The 17,179-nt window shown below is 52.9% G+C and overlaps 2 protein-coding genes across 3 annotated transcripts; one reads left to right on the forward strand and one right to left on the reverse strand.

Annotated features, from left to right (window-relative positions):
* Positions 1–4,415: 4,415 nt before the first annotated feature.
* PSMB9 (proteasome 20S subunit beta 9) lies at positions 4,416–8,941 on the reverse strand. The gene is made up of 6 exons (XM_070418801.1): positions 8,827–8,941; positions 7,021–7,088; positions 6,220–6,351; positions 5,553–5,682; positions 5,151–5,292; positions 4,416–4,592 (listed from the first exon to the last, which is right to left on the reverse strand). The coding sequence occupies exons 1-6, from the start codon at positions 8,884–8,886 to the stop codon at positions 4,465–4,467; spliced, it is 660 nt and encodes a 219-aa protein (XP_070274902.1). The 5' UTR covers positions 8,887–8,941; the 3' UTR covers positions 4,416–4,464.
* Positions 8,942–9,397: 456 nt separating this feature from the next.
* Positions 9,398–16,669, forward strand: TAP1 (transporter 1, ATP binding cassette subfamily B member). Of its 2 annotated transcripts, none has more exons than XM_070418799.1 (11): positions 9,398–10,083; positions 10,463–10,577; positions 10,691–10,821; positions 11,732–11,937; positions 12,364–12,561; positions 13,363–13,491; positions 13,640–13,828; positions 14,375–14,548; positions 14,795–14,957; positions 15,234–15,370; positions 16,069–16,669. In XM_070418799.1, exons 1-11 carry the CDS (start codon positions 9,462–9,464, stop codon positions 16,279–16,281), a joined length of 2,277 nt encoding a protein of 758 aa, XP_070274900.1. In that variant the 5' UTR covers positions 9,398–9,461; the 3' UTR covers positions 16,282–16,669. The 2 variants fall into 2 exon arrangements, with proteins under 2 accessions (XP_070274900.1, XP_070274901.1); XM_070418800.1 differs by having other exon boundaries at positions 9,412–10,083; positions 11,732–11,781.
* The last annotated feature ends 510 nt before the right edge of the window (positions 16,670–17,179 follow it).

The raw sequence follows: 17,179 nt of genomic DNA on the forward strand, positions 1-17,179 counted from the left end.
TCTGCTCCTGTAACCAGAGTAAGGCAGTCTGCTTTTTCTTAACACATTGCGGACGGATCAGGAGAATTCTCGCTTCATATTATACAGTGTTTTACAAAGTATCATACTTTAAAAAGATATTAGCTTGTAAGAACATGTAATAAATAACTTCAAATGCAATGGGTATTTAATTTTAAAGCATGCCTTTTAACATTTATGTAAAATGTTTTTTGTACTCGTTCAATAGAAACTTTCTGGCCACTGGGTAAAGCTAGCAATAAAACTACTGGTCCAGCCCTAGCTGGTTTGGTTCACTGGGTAGAGCGTCAGCCTGCGGACTGCAGGGTCCCAGGTTTGATTCTGGTCAAGGGCGTGGACCTTGGTTGTGGGCACATTCCCAGTGGGGGGTGTGCAGGAGGCAGCAGATCGATGTTTCTAACTATCCCTCTCGCTTCCTTGCCGTAAAAAATCAATAAAATATATTAAAACAAAACAAAACAAAAAACTACTGGTCCGCAATGTGTTAAGATATTCATGTTGTATATTAGTCTTACCCCTGGGCTTCCCTTAAATTTTTAGGTAATTCTACTTTTATTAATAACATTAACTTCTTAATAGCATGTTTAGTCCATCGACCCTCCCCTCTTGGTGTCTGCCTTTTGTGCAGTACCACGCTGACTCCACTATTCATGGTCCCTTTCGCTTCACTTATTTCTAAACTTTATTTTCTCTTTGCTCCAATTTCTTCTTCTTCTTCGTTTTAAATTGTGTCTGTCCCTAGGAGCTGCTCTAAGCCCTTTTAGGAATAAGGGACACAAGGACATAATTGCTGGCCAATAAAGAACAGGAGAGCTTTCTCATTTTTTTTAATTTTTTTATTTTTCGCTTAAAGCATTACAAAGGGTATTACATAAGTGTCCTTTTTTTCCCCCCGCCCTTGACAAACCCCTACCCTCCCTTACCCCCCAGTGTCTTATGTCCATTAGTTATGCTTATATGCATGCATACAAGTCCTTCGGTTGATCTCTTACTCCCCTCCCTCCTGCCCCGCAACTGTCTCTGGCCTTCCCACTGCAGTTTGACAATCAGTTTGAGGCAGCTCTGCCTCTGTATCTATTATTGTTCAAAAGTTTGTAATGGTCTTTATTATCCATGAATGAGTGAGATCATGTGGTATTTTTCCTTCATTGACTGGCTTGTTTCACTTGAGCTTTCTCATTTTAAGATGTTAAATCTCTGCTGTGCTGTTTCAGGTTTCTGGGGTGCCGCAGGCCGTGAGGCTCAGCCCGCACCAGTGCCCGGGGGCTCATATCTAGAATGAGGGAGTCCCCCTCTCGGGTTCTCAGTTCCCTACTCTCCCCCGCCCACAGGGTCTCTTTCCTCGGTTCCTCTGGCCAGAGCATGGGTGTCTCCTGGTCTGCTCTGCAGCTCTCACCGAGGCCTAACTTCAGGGCAAAGCCAATTGACAGCACCCGGGAGGCTGCCTCCAGGCGATGAGTCCTCTCTCTCAGTCCTGTAGTGCTAGCTTTCTGTCTCCTCCCCAGTTCCTAGTGGTGATCAGCAGGCGATGTAGACCTTCAGCTATTATTTTAAACTTCGAAATAAGTTAAATGACTTGGCTGGGAAGGACTCCAGCTCTAGTGGATGTAGATCCTCCCCCAAGGGTGTAGGGCTGCTTGGAGGGTACTTTGAATTTGTATGCTTAGCCTGAGGTCCAGAAAGCAAAGCAGACAGAAGCTTCCAGAGGGGCCTACTAGAGCTTCTGTGAATAGAGCGCTTCACTGCTCACTTGGCATTGAATGTCAAGCTGTGAACCACCGTGGAAGTCACTCAGCACCTTTATTTGGCAGAAGAGGAAAGAGGGCTCCCAGCGGGGACTAACGGGTCCTGTCACTCAGGAAGCGCATGGCAAAGGCCACTCGGGGGCCAGAACGCGGCTTGTTGAACACACTCGGGCTTCTGGTAGCAGGTTCTGAGTGGCAACTAACGAACTTGGCTAATTATTGCGGAGTTCAAGGAGGAGATGGTACATAAAGCCCGAGGGAATGGAAAGCTTGATGTAGCGGTAGAGGAAGGGCATATGGTAAAATTTCATCCCAGATTTCAGCGTTTGAACTTGCTATGATTTTGGTCAAGTGACTACTCTTTCCAAACCTCCATCTGTCCTTGAACAAAAGTGGTACCAGTACCTGTTGTGAAACTGAAGAAGAAGACACCTGCTAAGTAGGGCTCCTGGTGGCTAACTAGACTCCTGAGGATGATGAGAACAAAGAACAGCGAACAGACGATATCCCTGTTTGGGACCAAGAATTCCTCAAAGCTGACCAAGGAACACCATTTGAACTTATTCTGGCTGCAAACTATTTAGGCATCAAAGGTTTGCTTGATGTTACATGCAAGACTGTTGCCAATGTGATCAAGGGGAAAACCCCTGAAGAGATTTGCAAGCCCTTCAATATCGAAAAAATGCCTTTACTGAAGAAGAGGAAGCCCAGGTACGCAGAGCACCAGTGGTGTGAAGGGAAGTGAAACGTTGTGCCTGGGACTAACACTGTAAGGACTGTTCCAAGTACTAGTTGCCCTGCTCTGTTTATAGTTGTTAATATCAGGCAAACAGTAGACAAATGCAGCAGCAAATCAAGTGCATTAGCAGAATATTGTCCTCATTGCATGTGTGGTTTGGGTACAGATTCCAAACCGATGGCTGAGTTTCTCTCAGTGTGAATAAAAGTATCCTTTTTCTTTGCTCTGAATAAAACTAAATTGTGGGTTCTAACACACACACACACACACACACACACACACACACCAAAAAGTAATGCCTAGCAGCCATGTCTACACAGGGCCTCTCACACAAACTGCACTTCAGGGAGAAGCCGGCACTGAACTGCCTGCCTGCGCTGTTTCTGCCATCTGAGCTTCTCTTATAAAGGAGTTTCTGGGATCCTATTCAACAAATAGGACTGAGGCTTTCCCCATCCAATTGGAGCTATGCAGCTATGACCAATCAGAGTGGCTCTACTATGACCAATCAGGACAGTGTCTTTTGGACCAATCATATTTTGACGATTTGGAGTCCTCATTTGCATGGGAACAGACCAATCAGGGACCAGGGGCCAAGACTTCTGTCCATGTAAGCCAGCTCCCCTTTCCACTGAAGACTGAAGACTGAGTTTCCCCAGAGAATTCTGGTGCGGAGTGGAGCAGAGTGGAGCAGAGCTGGGTCGGGAGGGGCTGGGTTGAGCTTGGGTGAGCTGCGCTGCCTCACTGAAGAGGGGCCTGGCCCCAGGGCAGCCTCACAGCGGTGCTGTGTCACAATTGAGTTGTTCTATAGCCGCTGTACCATTGAGCTGCTTGCACTGAAAAAGTTTCCTTCTTCACCTTACTCCAAATTGGGACTTCCTGTTGGCCTTGAATTGGCACCAATGGCCATTGGTTGACACTATACAGGTTTTTTTGTTTGGGTTCTAAGAGATAAAGTTTATAAGCATTTAGCGAATGCCTCATCTAATACATATAGCACCTTTTTTTGTGTGTTATTCTTTGAAATTCACAAATGCCCCCTTTGAAATGCTGTTGTTGTTGTTTTAACTTAAGCATTCATCATGTATTGACCTTTAGAGTAAATGAATGCATTATGAAAGAAGACTTTTATAGGTGAGTTTGCTGGTGCTCTTAGCAAACCCTCATGTGTGTCACTGTCTTAGCTGCCTATCAGTCTTAGCCAGCGATTTTCAACTCTTTTTACCTCATGGCACAAACTAACTACTAACATCCCGAGGCACACCGAGAGATATATTACATTTTTTCCATTCTGACCAAAAAAAAAAAAAAAAAAGTAGGTAAACTTTGATTCATTCACACTGGACGGCTATTATTGTGTTGGCTGCTGTCATTTTTTTATTTGACAATCTAAGGAAATGAGGTCAGTGCCTCCGATTAAATAGTCAGGTATTGCGTGTTTGAAAGGTACTTGGGGCACATGGTTGTGCCACCTCACACCTGTTGAAAATTGCTGGTCTTTCCCCTAAAGATATTGAAGTATTAGTGGCATTTCTGTCTTCCTCACTTTCTGAAGTTATGCCCTCACTTTGGAGGAGTTGTTTCCTTCTTTATTTTATTTAATTAATAAAATGAAGAAGAAAAAGGTAAGTCTTGTCCCTGTATTTTCCTGTGTACCTCAACTTCCACCCTTGTCCCTGGGGCGTCAGAATGGATTTTGTATCTAACATTGAAAAATCACCCAGGCATGAAGACCTGTCATGTGTAGGGCTCTTTCTAGTACACCCCTCCCTCCTCCTCCTGGGAAACATGTGTTAGACTTTGGGGCTAAAGAATGAAAAGGGGACGCTGACTCCCGGGAGGGAAGAGGGGAGGAGCCCCTCCCCTAAGCTTCACCTCTCTCAGCACCCCCTTCCCATGGACCATGCCGGACCTGATTTCAGAAAGTTTATTACAAAACAAGGAGGGATGTGTGAGGAAGATTCACTCGTCATAGAATTTCGGCAGCTCATTGCCCAAGATCACACGATGGTCCACGCCGGCAGCTGTAATGGTGACCAGGTAGATGACACCCCCACTAGAGCCATCCCTGTTCATGGCCAGAGTGATAGCTGCAGAGGGTTCAAGTGGGAGAGAGGGAGAGAGAAAGGCTTACCTTCAAAAATCATTTCCTTCCCTTCCACCGATAAGCCTACTCCCACCTTCCAACTCCAGGCCCATCTCCTAGAGAGGCAGACTTAGTGGTGTGCTAACAACCAACTTAAAAGTAAAAAAACAAACATGCCCTTTACATGGAACACCTCCTAAGGTCCATGGTCTTAATACTCCTACCACGATTCATGTCAAGTAGTAAATAGCTTAACAGCAGCTCCCAAATCCTTGACTGTTTACCAGTTGGCTCTCGTGAGCTAGCCCGAGCCAGCTCCAGCTCGCCACTGGTTCTTACGCGCCCCATTTCTTAGTTTGCTCTTCTCAGAACAGTCCTGGTTCACGCCTTTTGTCCTGAAGTCCCATCTAGCTCAGCATTTGTCCTGCCCCCTTTCACTCTCAAAGTGTCCCAGTTTGGCCATTAAATTAAATGGTCACCCACGTCCTCCGCTTCCTGTTCCCCTACTCTACACCCTTCCCAGGTAAGAAGCCCTCCCGGCGCCTTGCCCTTGGCCAATTACCCTCCGTGGTGAAGCGCCTGCACTCCTCAGGGGACATGCCGCGCTTATACGCTGCGTCCACATAACCGTAGATGTAGGAGCTGCCAGAGCCACCAATGGCAAAGGGCTGTCGAGTCAGCATTCCTCCCAGGGTTCCGTACACCTGGCGGGGTGGGGTTGGGGTGGGGGGCGCCCTCATGTCAGACCAAAGAAGCATCAATTCTCTTCTTGCCACCGGACAAGCAGGTGGCCTCCAGGCTCTGCAGTGAAGGCCCGGCATCTCTGACCCCCCGTTGGAGGAGACTGCCCAGTGCTTTCAGAGGCGTTGTCTTGGGAACTCATTGCTAGAAGGACACGACCACCAGCTTCCTCTCCAGGGGACTGGGGGACCCCAAGGGAGGGAGTGCATTGGGAGCGACTCACCTGGCCCCCTTCACGTTGGTCCCAGCCGGCTACCATGAGGTGAGCAGACAGTTCCTCCCGGTATTTGTAGCTAATATTTCTCACCACGTTTGCAGCAGCCAGAACGAGGGGAGGTTCTTCCAGTTCCATCCTGAAGGAAACGTTAGGAAGGGTGTCAATACAATCTCCTGAAGTTCCACCCTCGTGCGCCATCACCACCATCCCTGCCAAGTGCCTCCTGAAACCCAGAGCTGCCAGAGGGCAAACTCCAGCTCCCCTCCCGGCAGCAGGAACCCGAGTCTCACACCTCCATCGCCCCTCCTTTGCTCTCACCCGCCACTCCCCAGTGATACAACCAGCCCTTGTGGGTGAAAGCAGATAAGCCTCACTTCTGCCAATGACCTTGGTTCCCCGTAGGGTGACGGATCCATGGGCCACCTCATCATTTTCTTCCTCAGTATTTACATTAGGATAGGGACTTACAGTCCTCAAACTGCCTTCACAGGTATAATTTGATTCTCAAAATAACCCTACAGGCGTGGAAACCAGCGTGGAGAGACCCAGGCCGGGTGAAAGCTAATAAAAGCCACGGTTCAAACCAGAAGCTTTTGTTTCCCAGGCAGTGCTCCTGGAGCAGGGCACTCACGGGGGCTCGGGGGCTGAAGTGTGAGGACCCAAAGCGTCATACCCATGGAGCTCCAGCTGGTAGGCAGCCATGTCGGCCACGGCCTGGGCATCGGCAGCCGAGCCGGAGAGAGCGCAGTAGATGCGCTGGTGTAAGGGGGACAGCTTGTCAAACACCCGGTTCACCACAGCCTCCCTGCGGGGAAGGAGGCAGCAGTCAGCAGCGGCAGAGTGGCAGGAACTTTTGAGGTTAATCATCCAGTATTTCTCAGATTCATTTGATGAGAGAACAGCTCATGAAATTTAATGCTTGGATTAAAGCAGGAAGCAAGAATAATCTCAACTAAATGAAACACTGCAAGTAATCAAAATCACACATATTTCAGGCTTAGGTTTTATAATAAAATAAAAAGTAAGCTAAGAATGATGTTACTTTTATCAATTTTTTTGTTTGCTATTAACCATCTTGAGGAAGTTATGTGTTCCATGAACATAACATAATGTGGATCTAACCCCATAGGTTCATTTTGCATCTGAGGGAACTGGCCAGGAGGGAGAAAGACAAAATTAGTCCAACACGCGATAGGTGAGAACCAAGATACCTGTTTTTCAGACCCATCTTTTCTCTCAAATCTCTATCCCTGTCCCCTTCTCAGACCCTGCTCCTTCCAGGGACAGGCTGGAGCATTCAGGCCCCATGAATTCAGAGACCCAAGGACCACCCAATATCTTATCATAGCACCTTTCTGAGAGGCTAACTCCATTTCTCCAAAGCTCAGTTCACCAAGCTCTTCACGAATGGGTAAGAAACGTGTATTTGGGGCCATTAGCTTCCTTCCAAAGCATAACCTTCACGGGTACTTACCCTGCGGACACCCGGGAGTCAGAACCCACCACCACGCCCCCATCAAACTCTACCGCCATGATGGTTGTCTGCAGAGAGAGGAGGGGATGTCAGAGCAGGAGGAGCCTTGATCCCCTCTTGTCAGAGGTGAGGAAACATCCCCAGAGAGGGAGGGGACTGGCTCAGGGTCACCCAGGAACTCAGGCCGGAGCCCACTCCATCCTTCCATTGTCTCTCTTGGCTGCAAGGGAACGCCACAGCCTGGCCGCGGGACAGCACAGGCGGTGCAGGTACCACAGCGTAAGCCCCAACCTTCCGTGTGGGGTTCTTTTCACTGTGAAGAGAGAGGTGGGGGCGAAGCTCCTACTAAGGCAGAAGTTTGGCTCAAGTGAATTGCAGTCTCCATCACACGTGCTTGTGCGCAGGTGTGAGAGACCTGACCGAGCAAGCTGCCATGGTCTGGGGGAACAAGCTCATGTCTTTTGGGCCCAGAATCCTCCACCCGACACTTCCTTCATCAGAAGCGAGCTCTCACACGGGGAAACATGGGGTGTGTGTGTGTGGGGGGGGGGGGGGGGGGGGCGGGGCGGGGATGGTCAGCAGGGCCACGTTTCAAGGAAGGAGGAAAGCAGCAAGGAACACGAGGTGGGTGAGAAAAGACCTCATTCAGGGATTTCTGAGCAGGAGGTACAGACAGCGGCATCTCAGGAGTCAGGGGGGGAGAGGATTTGATTGGAGCGCGAGCTGACTTCCAGCTCAAGAAAAGAAACGAAGGAAGCGTGAAGGAGGGTAAAGCTACCCGTTTTCTACTGCTGTCGAGTTTGAAAAGGCCTTAAAGATCCCTGGTTCAAGTGAGAGACCGAGTCATGGAACAGGCGAGTGACTTGCCCAAGGTCACACAATGAGCGGCAGACCCGGGACTAACACCCAGGCCTAAGGGCCACCCCTGTTTGGCTTCTGCTTCCTACTTTCGGTGGCTGGTCCGGCAGCGAGGGGGGGGGGGAGGGGGTTTCTAACCTAGAAGTGGTTTCCCTGCTCTTTCTCACCGCGCTGGCCCCGGAGACCTGCCTTGGCCTATTCCCCCATGAAGAGGGCCAGGGCCCAGGGGCCTCCACACCTTCAGGGTTACCGCTCCGAAGCAGCGTGCCCGCAAGCCGCGAGTGGTGGAGCAGTCTGGGATCAGAAGCCAGCCAGTCTTGGGCTGCCAACCCCCCCACCCCCACCCCCGGACAAAGTCCCCCAGCACGTGCGTGGGAGTGGGCGCCACAGTGGGCGCCGAGGGGAGCTGCGCAGCCCCGGGCCAAGCGGGAGCCCTCCCGGGGAAGGCTGGGGAAGGGCCCCCCCCGGGCCCCGGGGACCTCGCTATCAGCGCTGGGGCCGTGATTAGCCAGGTGCCAGTCCATCAAAGTCTGAGTGATGCGCTGGCCCTTCTCAATCAGTGCTTATTCCCCGCTCCCAAACGCTGCCATGTTTCACCCAGGGCGCATTCCCTTAACCCTCTGCACCTTCTCCAGCCCCTTCCCTTGATTTAACCAGCCCCCTCTCTAGTCCAGAGTGAAAGCGAAAGCGCTTTAGAGCAGCTTCCCCTTGACGCTTCCAGCTAAGAGCCAAAGCACCCCCTTCTCCACCAGCCTCGCGGGCGCAGTCCCTTCACGGGCCCCTGTGATCCCCCTCGGAATAGAAATGCTGCGTGTTCACTGCGGGGACTGGGGCATTGGCGCTGCCTTCTCACCCAGGTTGGTCTCCGCTTCACTCCTTGGTGCTTCCAGCTCCCCAGGCGCCCCTCCCGCACCCCCTTCTGCTAACCCCCAAGCCCAGACTCATTACCCCAGTGAGGACTTCTCCGGCCCGGGGTAGGTCCCCGGCAGGTGGTCTGGCCCGCAGCATCGCTGCTCCGCGCTGCTCGCCGCCTGGGGCACGGAATTCCGACTCAGGACCGCGCGCAGCGCGCAGCCTGCAGCCCCGCCCCTTCGCCACCCCCCGCCAGGGGGCGCCCGTGTCCACTCGGCGAGGCTGCGCACCCTGGCGCTAACCTGCTTGGGGCAGATCTGCCCGGAGACAGGTGACCAAAGAGCCCGCCCTGAGCCAGGGGCGGGGAAGTCTCCACAAATGGGTCCCGCAGGAGGGGGCAAGGGAAGGCGAAGGGGCCGGTGTGGTGATGGAGAAGGTGGAGCACGACGGCTGCCCCCCACAACCTCAGATCTGATTCCCATGTCCTCTCCCAAACAGTGTGGGCGCGCTCGTGGGAAGTGGGCGGATCCAGGGAGCCGCCGCGCTTTCGTTTTCTCTTTCCCCTAAATGGCTCGCTTCTAGTCAAGAGCGGTCAGGCTCGGCGGGTTCCGGGACTTTCCAGGAGCCTCGCCCCGCCCCGCCCGCCCAGTCCGCCCTTGCACCCTCCGCAGCCCTGGGTCCCCGCGCTCGGGCGCAGACCGGGACCGCACCGGAGCCTCTGCCCAGCCGGGATGGCGGAGAGTCCCAGGCCCGGGCGCTGCGCCCGCGCGCCGACGGCCGGCTCAGGGGGCCCCGCTCCCTGCGGAAGCCTCCGCCTGGCCTGGCTGGGGACCGCGCTGCTGCTGCTCGCCGACTGGGCGCTGCTGCGGCCGGCGCTGCCCGCGGTGTCGTCCCTGCTGGTGCCCGCGGCGCTGCCGCTGCTCCGGGTCTGGGTGGGGGGCCTGATCCGCTGGGCTGGGCTGTGGCTCGGGGCCCGGGGGGTCCTCTGGGCAACAGTTGGAACCAAGCGTGACAGCGGCGCCCTGGGAGGCCTGGCTGCTTTGGAGCCGCTGGCGGCGGCGCTGGGCTTGGCTCTGCCGGGACTTGCCTTGTTCCGAGAGCTGGTCTCGTGGGGAGCCCCGCGCGACGCGGACAGCTCGAGGCTGCTGTACTGGGGGAGTCGCCTCGACGCTTTCGTCCTCAGCTACGTAGCGGCTCTGCTCGCAGCCGCCCTGTGGCTGAAGCTCTGGAGCCTTGTGGTGAGCGGAGGTCCCGGGGGTTCTGCAGACGCGGTCCGTCGGCTCCTGGGCTGCCTGGGCGCAGAGGTCCGCCGCCTCCCGCTCGTTCTGGGCCTGTTGATCCTCTCCTGTCTCGGTAAGGGGTTCGGGGCGAGAGGGACTGACACTAGGGGACTGGGCGGGAATCCAGAGGCATGGTGGTCGGTTAGTGAGTTCCGGGGAATGGGGACCAGGGGAAGGCGACCCAGCTCGGGTCTTGAAGAGACCACCCCGGACTGGGTGGGAGTCCAGAGTCAGGACAGGAGTGCCCCCCAGGCATGTTCCGCTCCCCGCGCCCGCGGCATCTTACTCCACCACCTCTAGGCTGCCTCCCAATTCAACTTCCAAGAGCCGGTGGGGTCGCAGGGCTGAGTTCCAGGGCAGTTCTGCGCGGCCCTGCAGGGTGTTGGCGGGGCGGAGCGGGCTGCCAGGCTTAGACTAGATACTTGTGACCGACGCCTCTCGCTTTTCCCCAGGTGAGATGGCCATCCCATTCTTCACCGGCCGCCTCACCGACTGGATCCTACAAGACGGAACGGCCACTGCCTTCCCTCGGAACATCGCTCTCATGTCCATCCTCACCATAGCCAGGTCTGGGGGTGGGGGCACCCTGAAAAGGAGGGATTGGCAGTTGGGGCTGCCTCTGAAGTGCACTTCTTCAGGGTCCTCCTCCCTGCCCCCTGAGCACACCCTCCTCTCTCTAGTGCAGTGCTGGAGTTCATGGGCGACGGCATCTACAACAGCACCATGAGCCGCGTGCACAGCCGCCTGCAGGGCCAGGTGCTCCGGGCTGTCCTGCGCCAGGAAACAGAGTTTTTCCAACAGAACCAAACAGGTTTCTCATGAAACTCCTTCATTATACATCCACCTGCTAGAGTATCCCCCACGCCCCCTTTACTTATAACCTTGGTCCTCTCTCACACAGACATTTCATATTCTTGGTGTACCCCCAGAGCTAAATATTGCACTCGTTACCTTCAGAAAAACCTAGTTTTCCACCCCAGGTTTTAATATAAATTTATCCCTACCTGTGTATTTAGAGAGAATTGCAAACCTGGAAATTGTGAGATCACAGAGTCCAAGTGTCTCATTCTATAGAGAAGGAAAGTGAGGCCTAGGTCCTACATGCTGACACACGCGTGATCACATAGATAGTGATGAACGTGGGGACAGACCCATCTCCTGATTTCCAATCCAGTGCTTGGTAGAAACCTAATGGGGTGCAGGAACCAGAATCCTTAGCATGAAGGAGAAATGAAGTCTCTTTCCTGCTAGTAACAACAGGAGGCTCAACACAGAGCAAGGAAGAGTGAACCAGGGGCCCATGTGATCTTACTCAGTTCACATGCTAGAAGCCATCGACATCATAGTCTCCTGGACCGCTTTCAGCCGGACCCTGCCTTTTTCTCCAGCTCTGTTACCCGCCCAGCATAGGCTGTTCCTGCCCATGTGTACGGCATGGGGTATACAAGAACTTTAAGGAACAGAAATCTGCCAGAGAAGTGCCAGTTTACATGGGCGTCAATTTCTTTGTAATTAAAATGAAGGCTTTTGGCCAGACTTTGCTGCTCTAACACCTTCTCCCTGCATTGAGATCCCAGAACTTCCCTATATCCCTCCCCTCATTTCCCCAGCGTCCTTAGAACACCACGTTGACACCCCTCCCTCTGGCACCCAGGCCACTGCTAGTCCCTCCCATCCCTCTGAGACCCTCACTCCACTTTCTCTTCCCCAACCTCCGGCAGGTGCCATCACATCCCGGGTAACAGAGGACACGGCCACCCTGAGTGAGTCTGTGAGTGAGCAGCTGAGCCTGTTGCTGTGGTACCTGGTGCGGGGGCTGTGTCTCTTGGGGCTCATGCTCTGGGGGTCACCGTCCCTCACCCTGGTCACCCTGGTCGCCCTGCCTCTGCTTTTCCTTCTGCCTAAGAAGCTGGGAAAATGGCGCCAGGTATGTCCAGGGAGTTGCCTCAACCTACACAGCTGCTCATCTCCTACCTTGGTGGACTGTTTCTCTCGGCTTTCTTCCTGGTACCTCCATGGTTCTCCATCTTCATGGACTCCCTGTCCCTGTAGTCCGTGTACCCAGACTCAGTGGGAGTGCTGATCTTCACATTCCCTGTATCTTCTCTTCTAACTCCTGCCCACAATCTGTCTTTAAGGTTATGATCACCAATCTCAAGACTATGATCCCCTACCACCCTCCCAAGTCATTTTCTTCTCTGGATCTCTTTCCAGAGGGTAGAGCTGTGTCCCTTTCTCGTCTCCCCTGTCCCTCTGCCTCTTCTCACCTTTAATCTCCAACCAGGTTACTTAGGTACAAGTATCCCCATGGTTTGCCAACCCTGTGTGACACTTCTTGTCTATGTCTCCACAGGTGCTGGCAGCAAAGGTGCAGGAATCTCTGGCAAAGTCCAGCCAGGTGGCCATTGAGGTTTTGTCAGCCATGCCTACAGTCCGGAGCTTTGCCAATGAGGAGGGTGAAGCCCAGAAGTTCAGGCAGAAACAGCAGGAAATGAATGTACTCAACCAGAAGGAGGCCGTGGCCTATGCAGTCGACCTCTGGACTTCCAGTGTGAGCACCTGGAGATGAATGCCCATTCCCTTGTCCCTGAGATGCCTTGGCTCCATCCCCTTCCCCTTGACCCTGCTCCACACTCCTCCTCCCCTGGACAATGCTTGGTTCAGTGTTCTCATCCTCTCAATCTGAGGCTCAGTCACCCTACTCAGAGCTCCCTCTTTTTAGGCTAGATGGCTTCCTTTCACTGCGGTACACAAAACCTACCTAATCCTCCTTTTAGGAAGATGCCATGTCTTCCAGTCCCAGGACCTTCCTTCACTTCTCAGGGCATGTGTAGTGAGCCTGCCTCATGCTGGGACTGTGTGGGTGTGCTAGTGAGAACCATGAGAGTGCAGAAACCAAGTATAGGGGGCAGGACATCTATGATGTACTTGAAAGAGAACTTGACCAGCAATCACAAGTTCCTGGCTTGGTGATGCCATTTACTAGCTCTGTGACCATGGCCTAGTAACACACCTTCTCTGACATGGTTTCCTCATTTTGAAAAATGGGAGTGATATAACCTTGTTTGTAGGGCTGTTGATATGAATGTTAGATTACTTTACATTCATGAAAGCCTTTTGTGAAGAGCAAAATGCTCCCCAACAAGGTGATAATGGTGATGTGATGTGATGACCTCCGCATGTGTCATTGAGTAAGACTCAATGGGTCTCGTGGTTCATTCTTTCTACTTATTGAGCCTCCTGCTGTTACAGGGGGAAAGGGACTTTATATCTCCTCAATGCTAAGGATTCTGGCTCTCTGCACCCTGTTAGATTTCTACCACTATTCCTTTTCTCTGTGGTCTCTCCACAGATCTCGGGGATGCTGCTGAAGGTGGGAATCCTATACGCCGGCGGGAAGCTGGTGACAAGTGGGGCTGTGAGCAGTGGGAACCTTGTCATGTTTGTTCTCTACCAGATCCAGTTCACCACAGCTGTTCAGGTGAGTTCCTGCCAGTTTCACTCCGCCTTCCTCCATCCAGTCACCATCCCTGTCATTTTCCTTCCATTCTTTACCTTTCTCACATCACATGACCTGGAAAGCAGATTAGGCGCCCCTCCCCGGCTCACTATCTATACCTCCCTTCCAGGTACTGCTCTCCACCTACCCCAGGGTTCAGAAGGCTGTGGGCTCCTCAGAGAAAATATTTGAGTACCTGGATCGGATCCCTTGCTGCCCAGCCAGTGGTGTGTTGACTCCTTCGGACTTGGAGGGCCTTGTTCAGTTCCAAGATGTCTCCTTCGCCTACCCCAACCGTCCAGATGCCCCAGTACTGCAGGTGCACCTCCCCGCCCACCACGTGCTCCCCACTCTTCCACCCTAACTTTCTCCCTCATTCAGCCTGCTTAACCCCAGGCACAGGCAGATCCTTCCTGACTCTGCAAAGGCAAGATGCGCATCATCTGCCCTGAACTGAAGAACCAGTGTGGGTTTCCAAGGAGAGTGGGCCAGGGGGCTCTCAGGGAGGAAGTGCTCATGTCCGAAGGAACTGCTAAAGGGAGATCTGTGCCCCCAGCCTCCCATCTTTCCTCTTTTCCCCTTTGTGATTTTGAATGTGATTTTCTTTTTTGTTTTCTCCTGGCGTGTGATATCAAGTGTGTGGCATAGTGGTGCTGAGTCTTTGTCCTGTCTTTGCCTCATCTTCCAGCTCTCCTCCTCTGGGAGTTATATCCCTAGGGACAGAAGTCTGTGCAGTGGGAGGGTAGGGTGACTATATTTCCCCGTTTTCCTAATTTCTTCCCTGAAATAAGACTTGACAGTAACAAGACAGCGACAGTCTCAAGGTTAGGGCCTCTTATTGTGTGATTGATTCTCTGGCCTCCAGGGGCTGACGTTCACCCTGCGTCCGGGTGAGGTGACGGCACTGGTGGGGCCCAACGGCTCTGGGAAGAGCACCGTGGCGGCCCTGCTGCAGAACCTGTACCAGCCCACTGCGGGGACACTGCTGCTGGACGGGGAGCCCCTCCCCCAGTATGAACACTGCTACCTGCACAGACAGGTGAGCAAGAAGGTGGTCTGGGGAGGTGGGGAGCACCAGGTAAGAATATTCTCACTGAGTGTCTCTGAGCTTTCAGAAAGAAGGGTCAGGGGATGATGGGAGACCCTGTGTGGAGATGGGGGCGTGGTCAGGAGAGAGGGCATGTAATTTTGCAGTATGATATCAGTGCAGAATTTGAGTCTTTAATATCTATAGGACGATTCCACTATTCCTTGTTCCATGACTCTTCCCGGTATTTTGTCCCAGGTGGCCGCAGTGGGACAAGAGCCACAGTTATTTGGAAGAAGTTTCCGAGAAAATATTGCCTATGGCCTGACCCAGAAGCCAACCCTAGAGGAGGTCACAGCTGCGGCAGTGGCGTCCGGAGCCCACAGCTTCATCTCTGAACTCCCTCAGGGCTACGACACAGGTGTTGTATCCACGAGTCACCCCAGAAACCCCAATAGTCTTGCCTTTATTCATGAGTTCTTCCTGCCCCATCGATAGCAGTTTGAGGTTTCAAGATCTGGTTCCTATGGCTCCTTCATCCTCACATCCTCAGAGCTCCTTCACCTTCCCAGAACCGTCCCTGTCCAGCTGTGCCCATTATTCCTTGCTCCATGACTCTGTCATGTGTGTGTGCATGTGTGTGCACATGGGTCCACATGTGGTTATCCAGCTGTCACCTTGGCTCTTGTCTCTGCAGAGGTAGGCGAGGCTGGGGGCCAGCTATCAGGGGGTCAGCGGCAGGCAGTGGCCTTGGCTCGAGCACTGATCCGGAAACCACGTGTACTCATCCTGGACGATGCTACCAGCGCCCTGGATGCAAACAGCCAATTACGGGTGAGACTGCCATCTTAATGCCTGTATCCCACCGATCCTTCATTCTCCTATGTTACTTATACTAACATCATAATTATCCAAGCCAGTCCTTGCAATTCTCAGCTCCTACTAGCTTCTCCTTAAGATGCCCAGAACCAGTTACAAGAGTATCTACATTCTCTGAAGCCAGACATAAGGAAAAGACTACCCTAATATCAATATCAATGTTAATTGAGCTTATACTATTGCCGGACCTGCTGCTAGACCCTTTGCATGCACTGTCTTACTCTTTTATTCACGGTGAATGCTAGTGAGCTGGCCGTTGTTAGCCTCTCTGCAGGTGATGAAATGGAGGATCAGAGGTCGAATAGCCTGCTCAATGGCATTCATCTATTGAGCAGCAGAGACTGGACCCAAATTCAAGTCAATCTGACTTGAATTCTCATGTATTTACCATGAAGTTGTACTTCTTTAAAACAGAATATAAAAATTCCCAGTCCAGAGGGAGAGAGACTATAGAATACCCTTAGCTCTTTTCTTACTGGCTTCACCACAGGACTCTGGCTTTTATTCCACTGTGGCTCCTGCACAGAAATGGTCCTGAACAGATCAAAGGTTTTAGAGAGAAGCACGCAGGTGGCCGCGGTGCTGGCGAGGTCTGTGGGCTCTGGGAACACCAGGCCCCCCTGAGCCCTGACAGAGTCCCTGTGGTTCCCCAGGTGGAGCAGCTCCTGTATGAGAGCCCCGAGCGATGCTCCCGCTCTGTGCTTCTCATCACCCAGCGTCTCAGCTCCGTGGAGCAGGCCGACCACATCCTCTTTCTGGAAGGAGGCACCATCTGCGAGGCGGGAACCCACCAGCAGCTCATGGAGAAGAGGGGACGCTACTGGGCCATGGTGCAGGCTCCCGGCGGGTCGGGTGATCCGGAATGAAAGACTTCTCATGGCCTCCCCCTTTCCTGCTGGCCGTGGGGGAGAATTTGGGAGCAAAGATCTTACAGAGCTGCAGAGTAGACAGGAGTGACTCCCTAAAATATAACCCCTAGGTGATACTTGAAATTCTGCTATGCGTGATAGCCTCTCTGCAAGCTCCTCTGGAGAACTGCAGATTTCCTGGAAGAAAACCTGGTTTATAACTGTGCTGTAACTGGGTTTATAGCCGGGGTCTGTGTGGCTCACACTGAAAATGAGGAGAAAGATTTAGAATCTACAGAAAGGAAAGATAGCTACTTTCCAACACGAGCAAAGGCATATATACGTGACCCATAAATACCCTGTGGATTGCTTGATATTTATAATAAAATTGCTGTTTTGTACTGCGTTTCCTCGCGTTTTCTCGAATCAAATGGCTCTCCGACTGTTGCAGCGCGCTTTTCAGGAGCCGGGTGACTTCTCTCCTACAGCATCCCCGTGTTTCACAGCCACAGCAAGCATTCTCTCTCTTAAGTGTTCTCCCTCTGGTTGCCCCGCGACCTCCCCACCCGCTCCATACCCGCCCCCAAGGATGGACCAGAGTGGGAAGCGCACTCCGAGACACTAGCCGCCTCTCTGGGAGCCAGGGCCTCTCTGAGGTGGAAGACGGAGGGCGAGCGGCTGCAGGAAGCGCCAAGGCTTCACACTTCACCACCTCGCCGCCCAGCCCCGGTCCTGTAGGGCTCCACCGGCGCCCAAATGGCACTTGCCTGGGAAATCTCAGCGTAGTGGCCGGGGTTGGCTGGTGAATCTCTGCCAATCAGAGAGGGAGATGCACGTGACGTCAACAGTGGCTGGGCAGATTAGGCCAACACAGGTTGCAAAGAGAGGCGGGGTTTAGGGGAGTTTAACTCAGCAT

Source organism: Myotis yumanensis, unplaced genomic scaffold (genome assembly GCF_028538775.1).
Source record: "Myotis yumanensis isolate MYYU_CA2020_CCGP unplaced genomic scaffold, mMyoYum1.0.hap1 SCAF_6, whole genome shotgun sequence".
NCBI lineage: Eukaryota > Metazoa > Chordata > Mammalia > Chiroptera > Vespertilionidae > Myotis > Myotis yumanensis.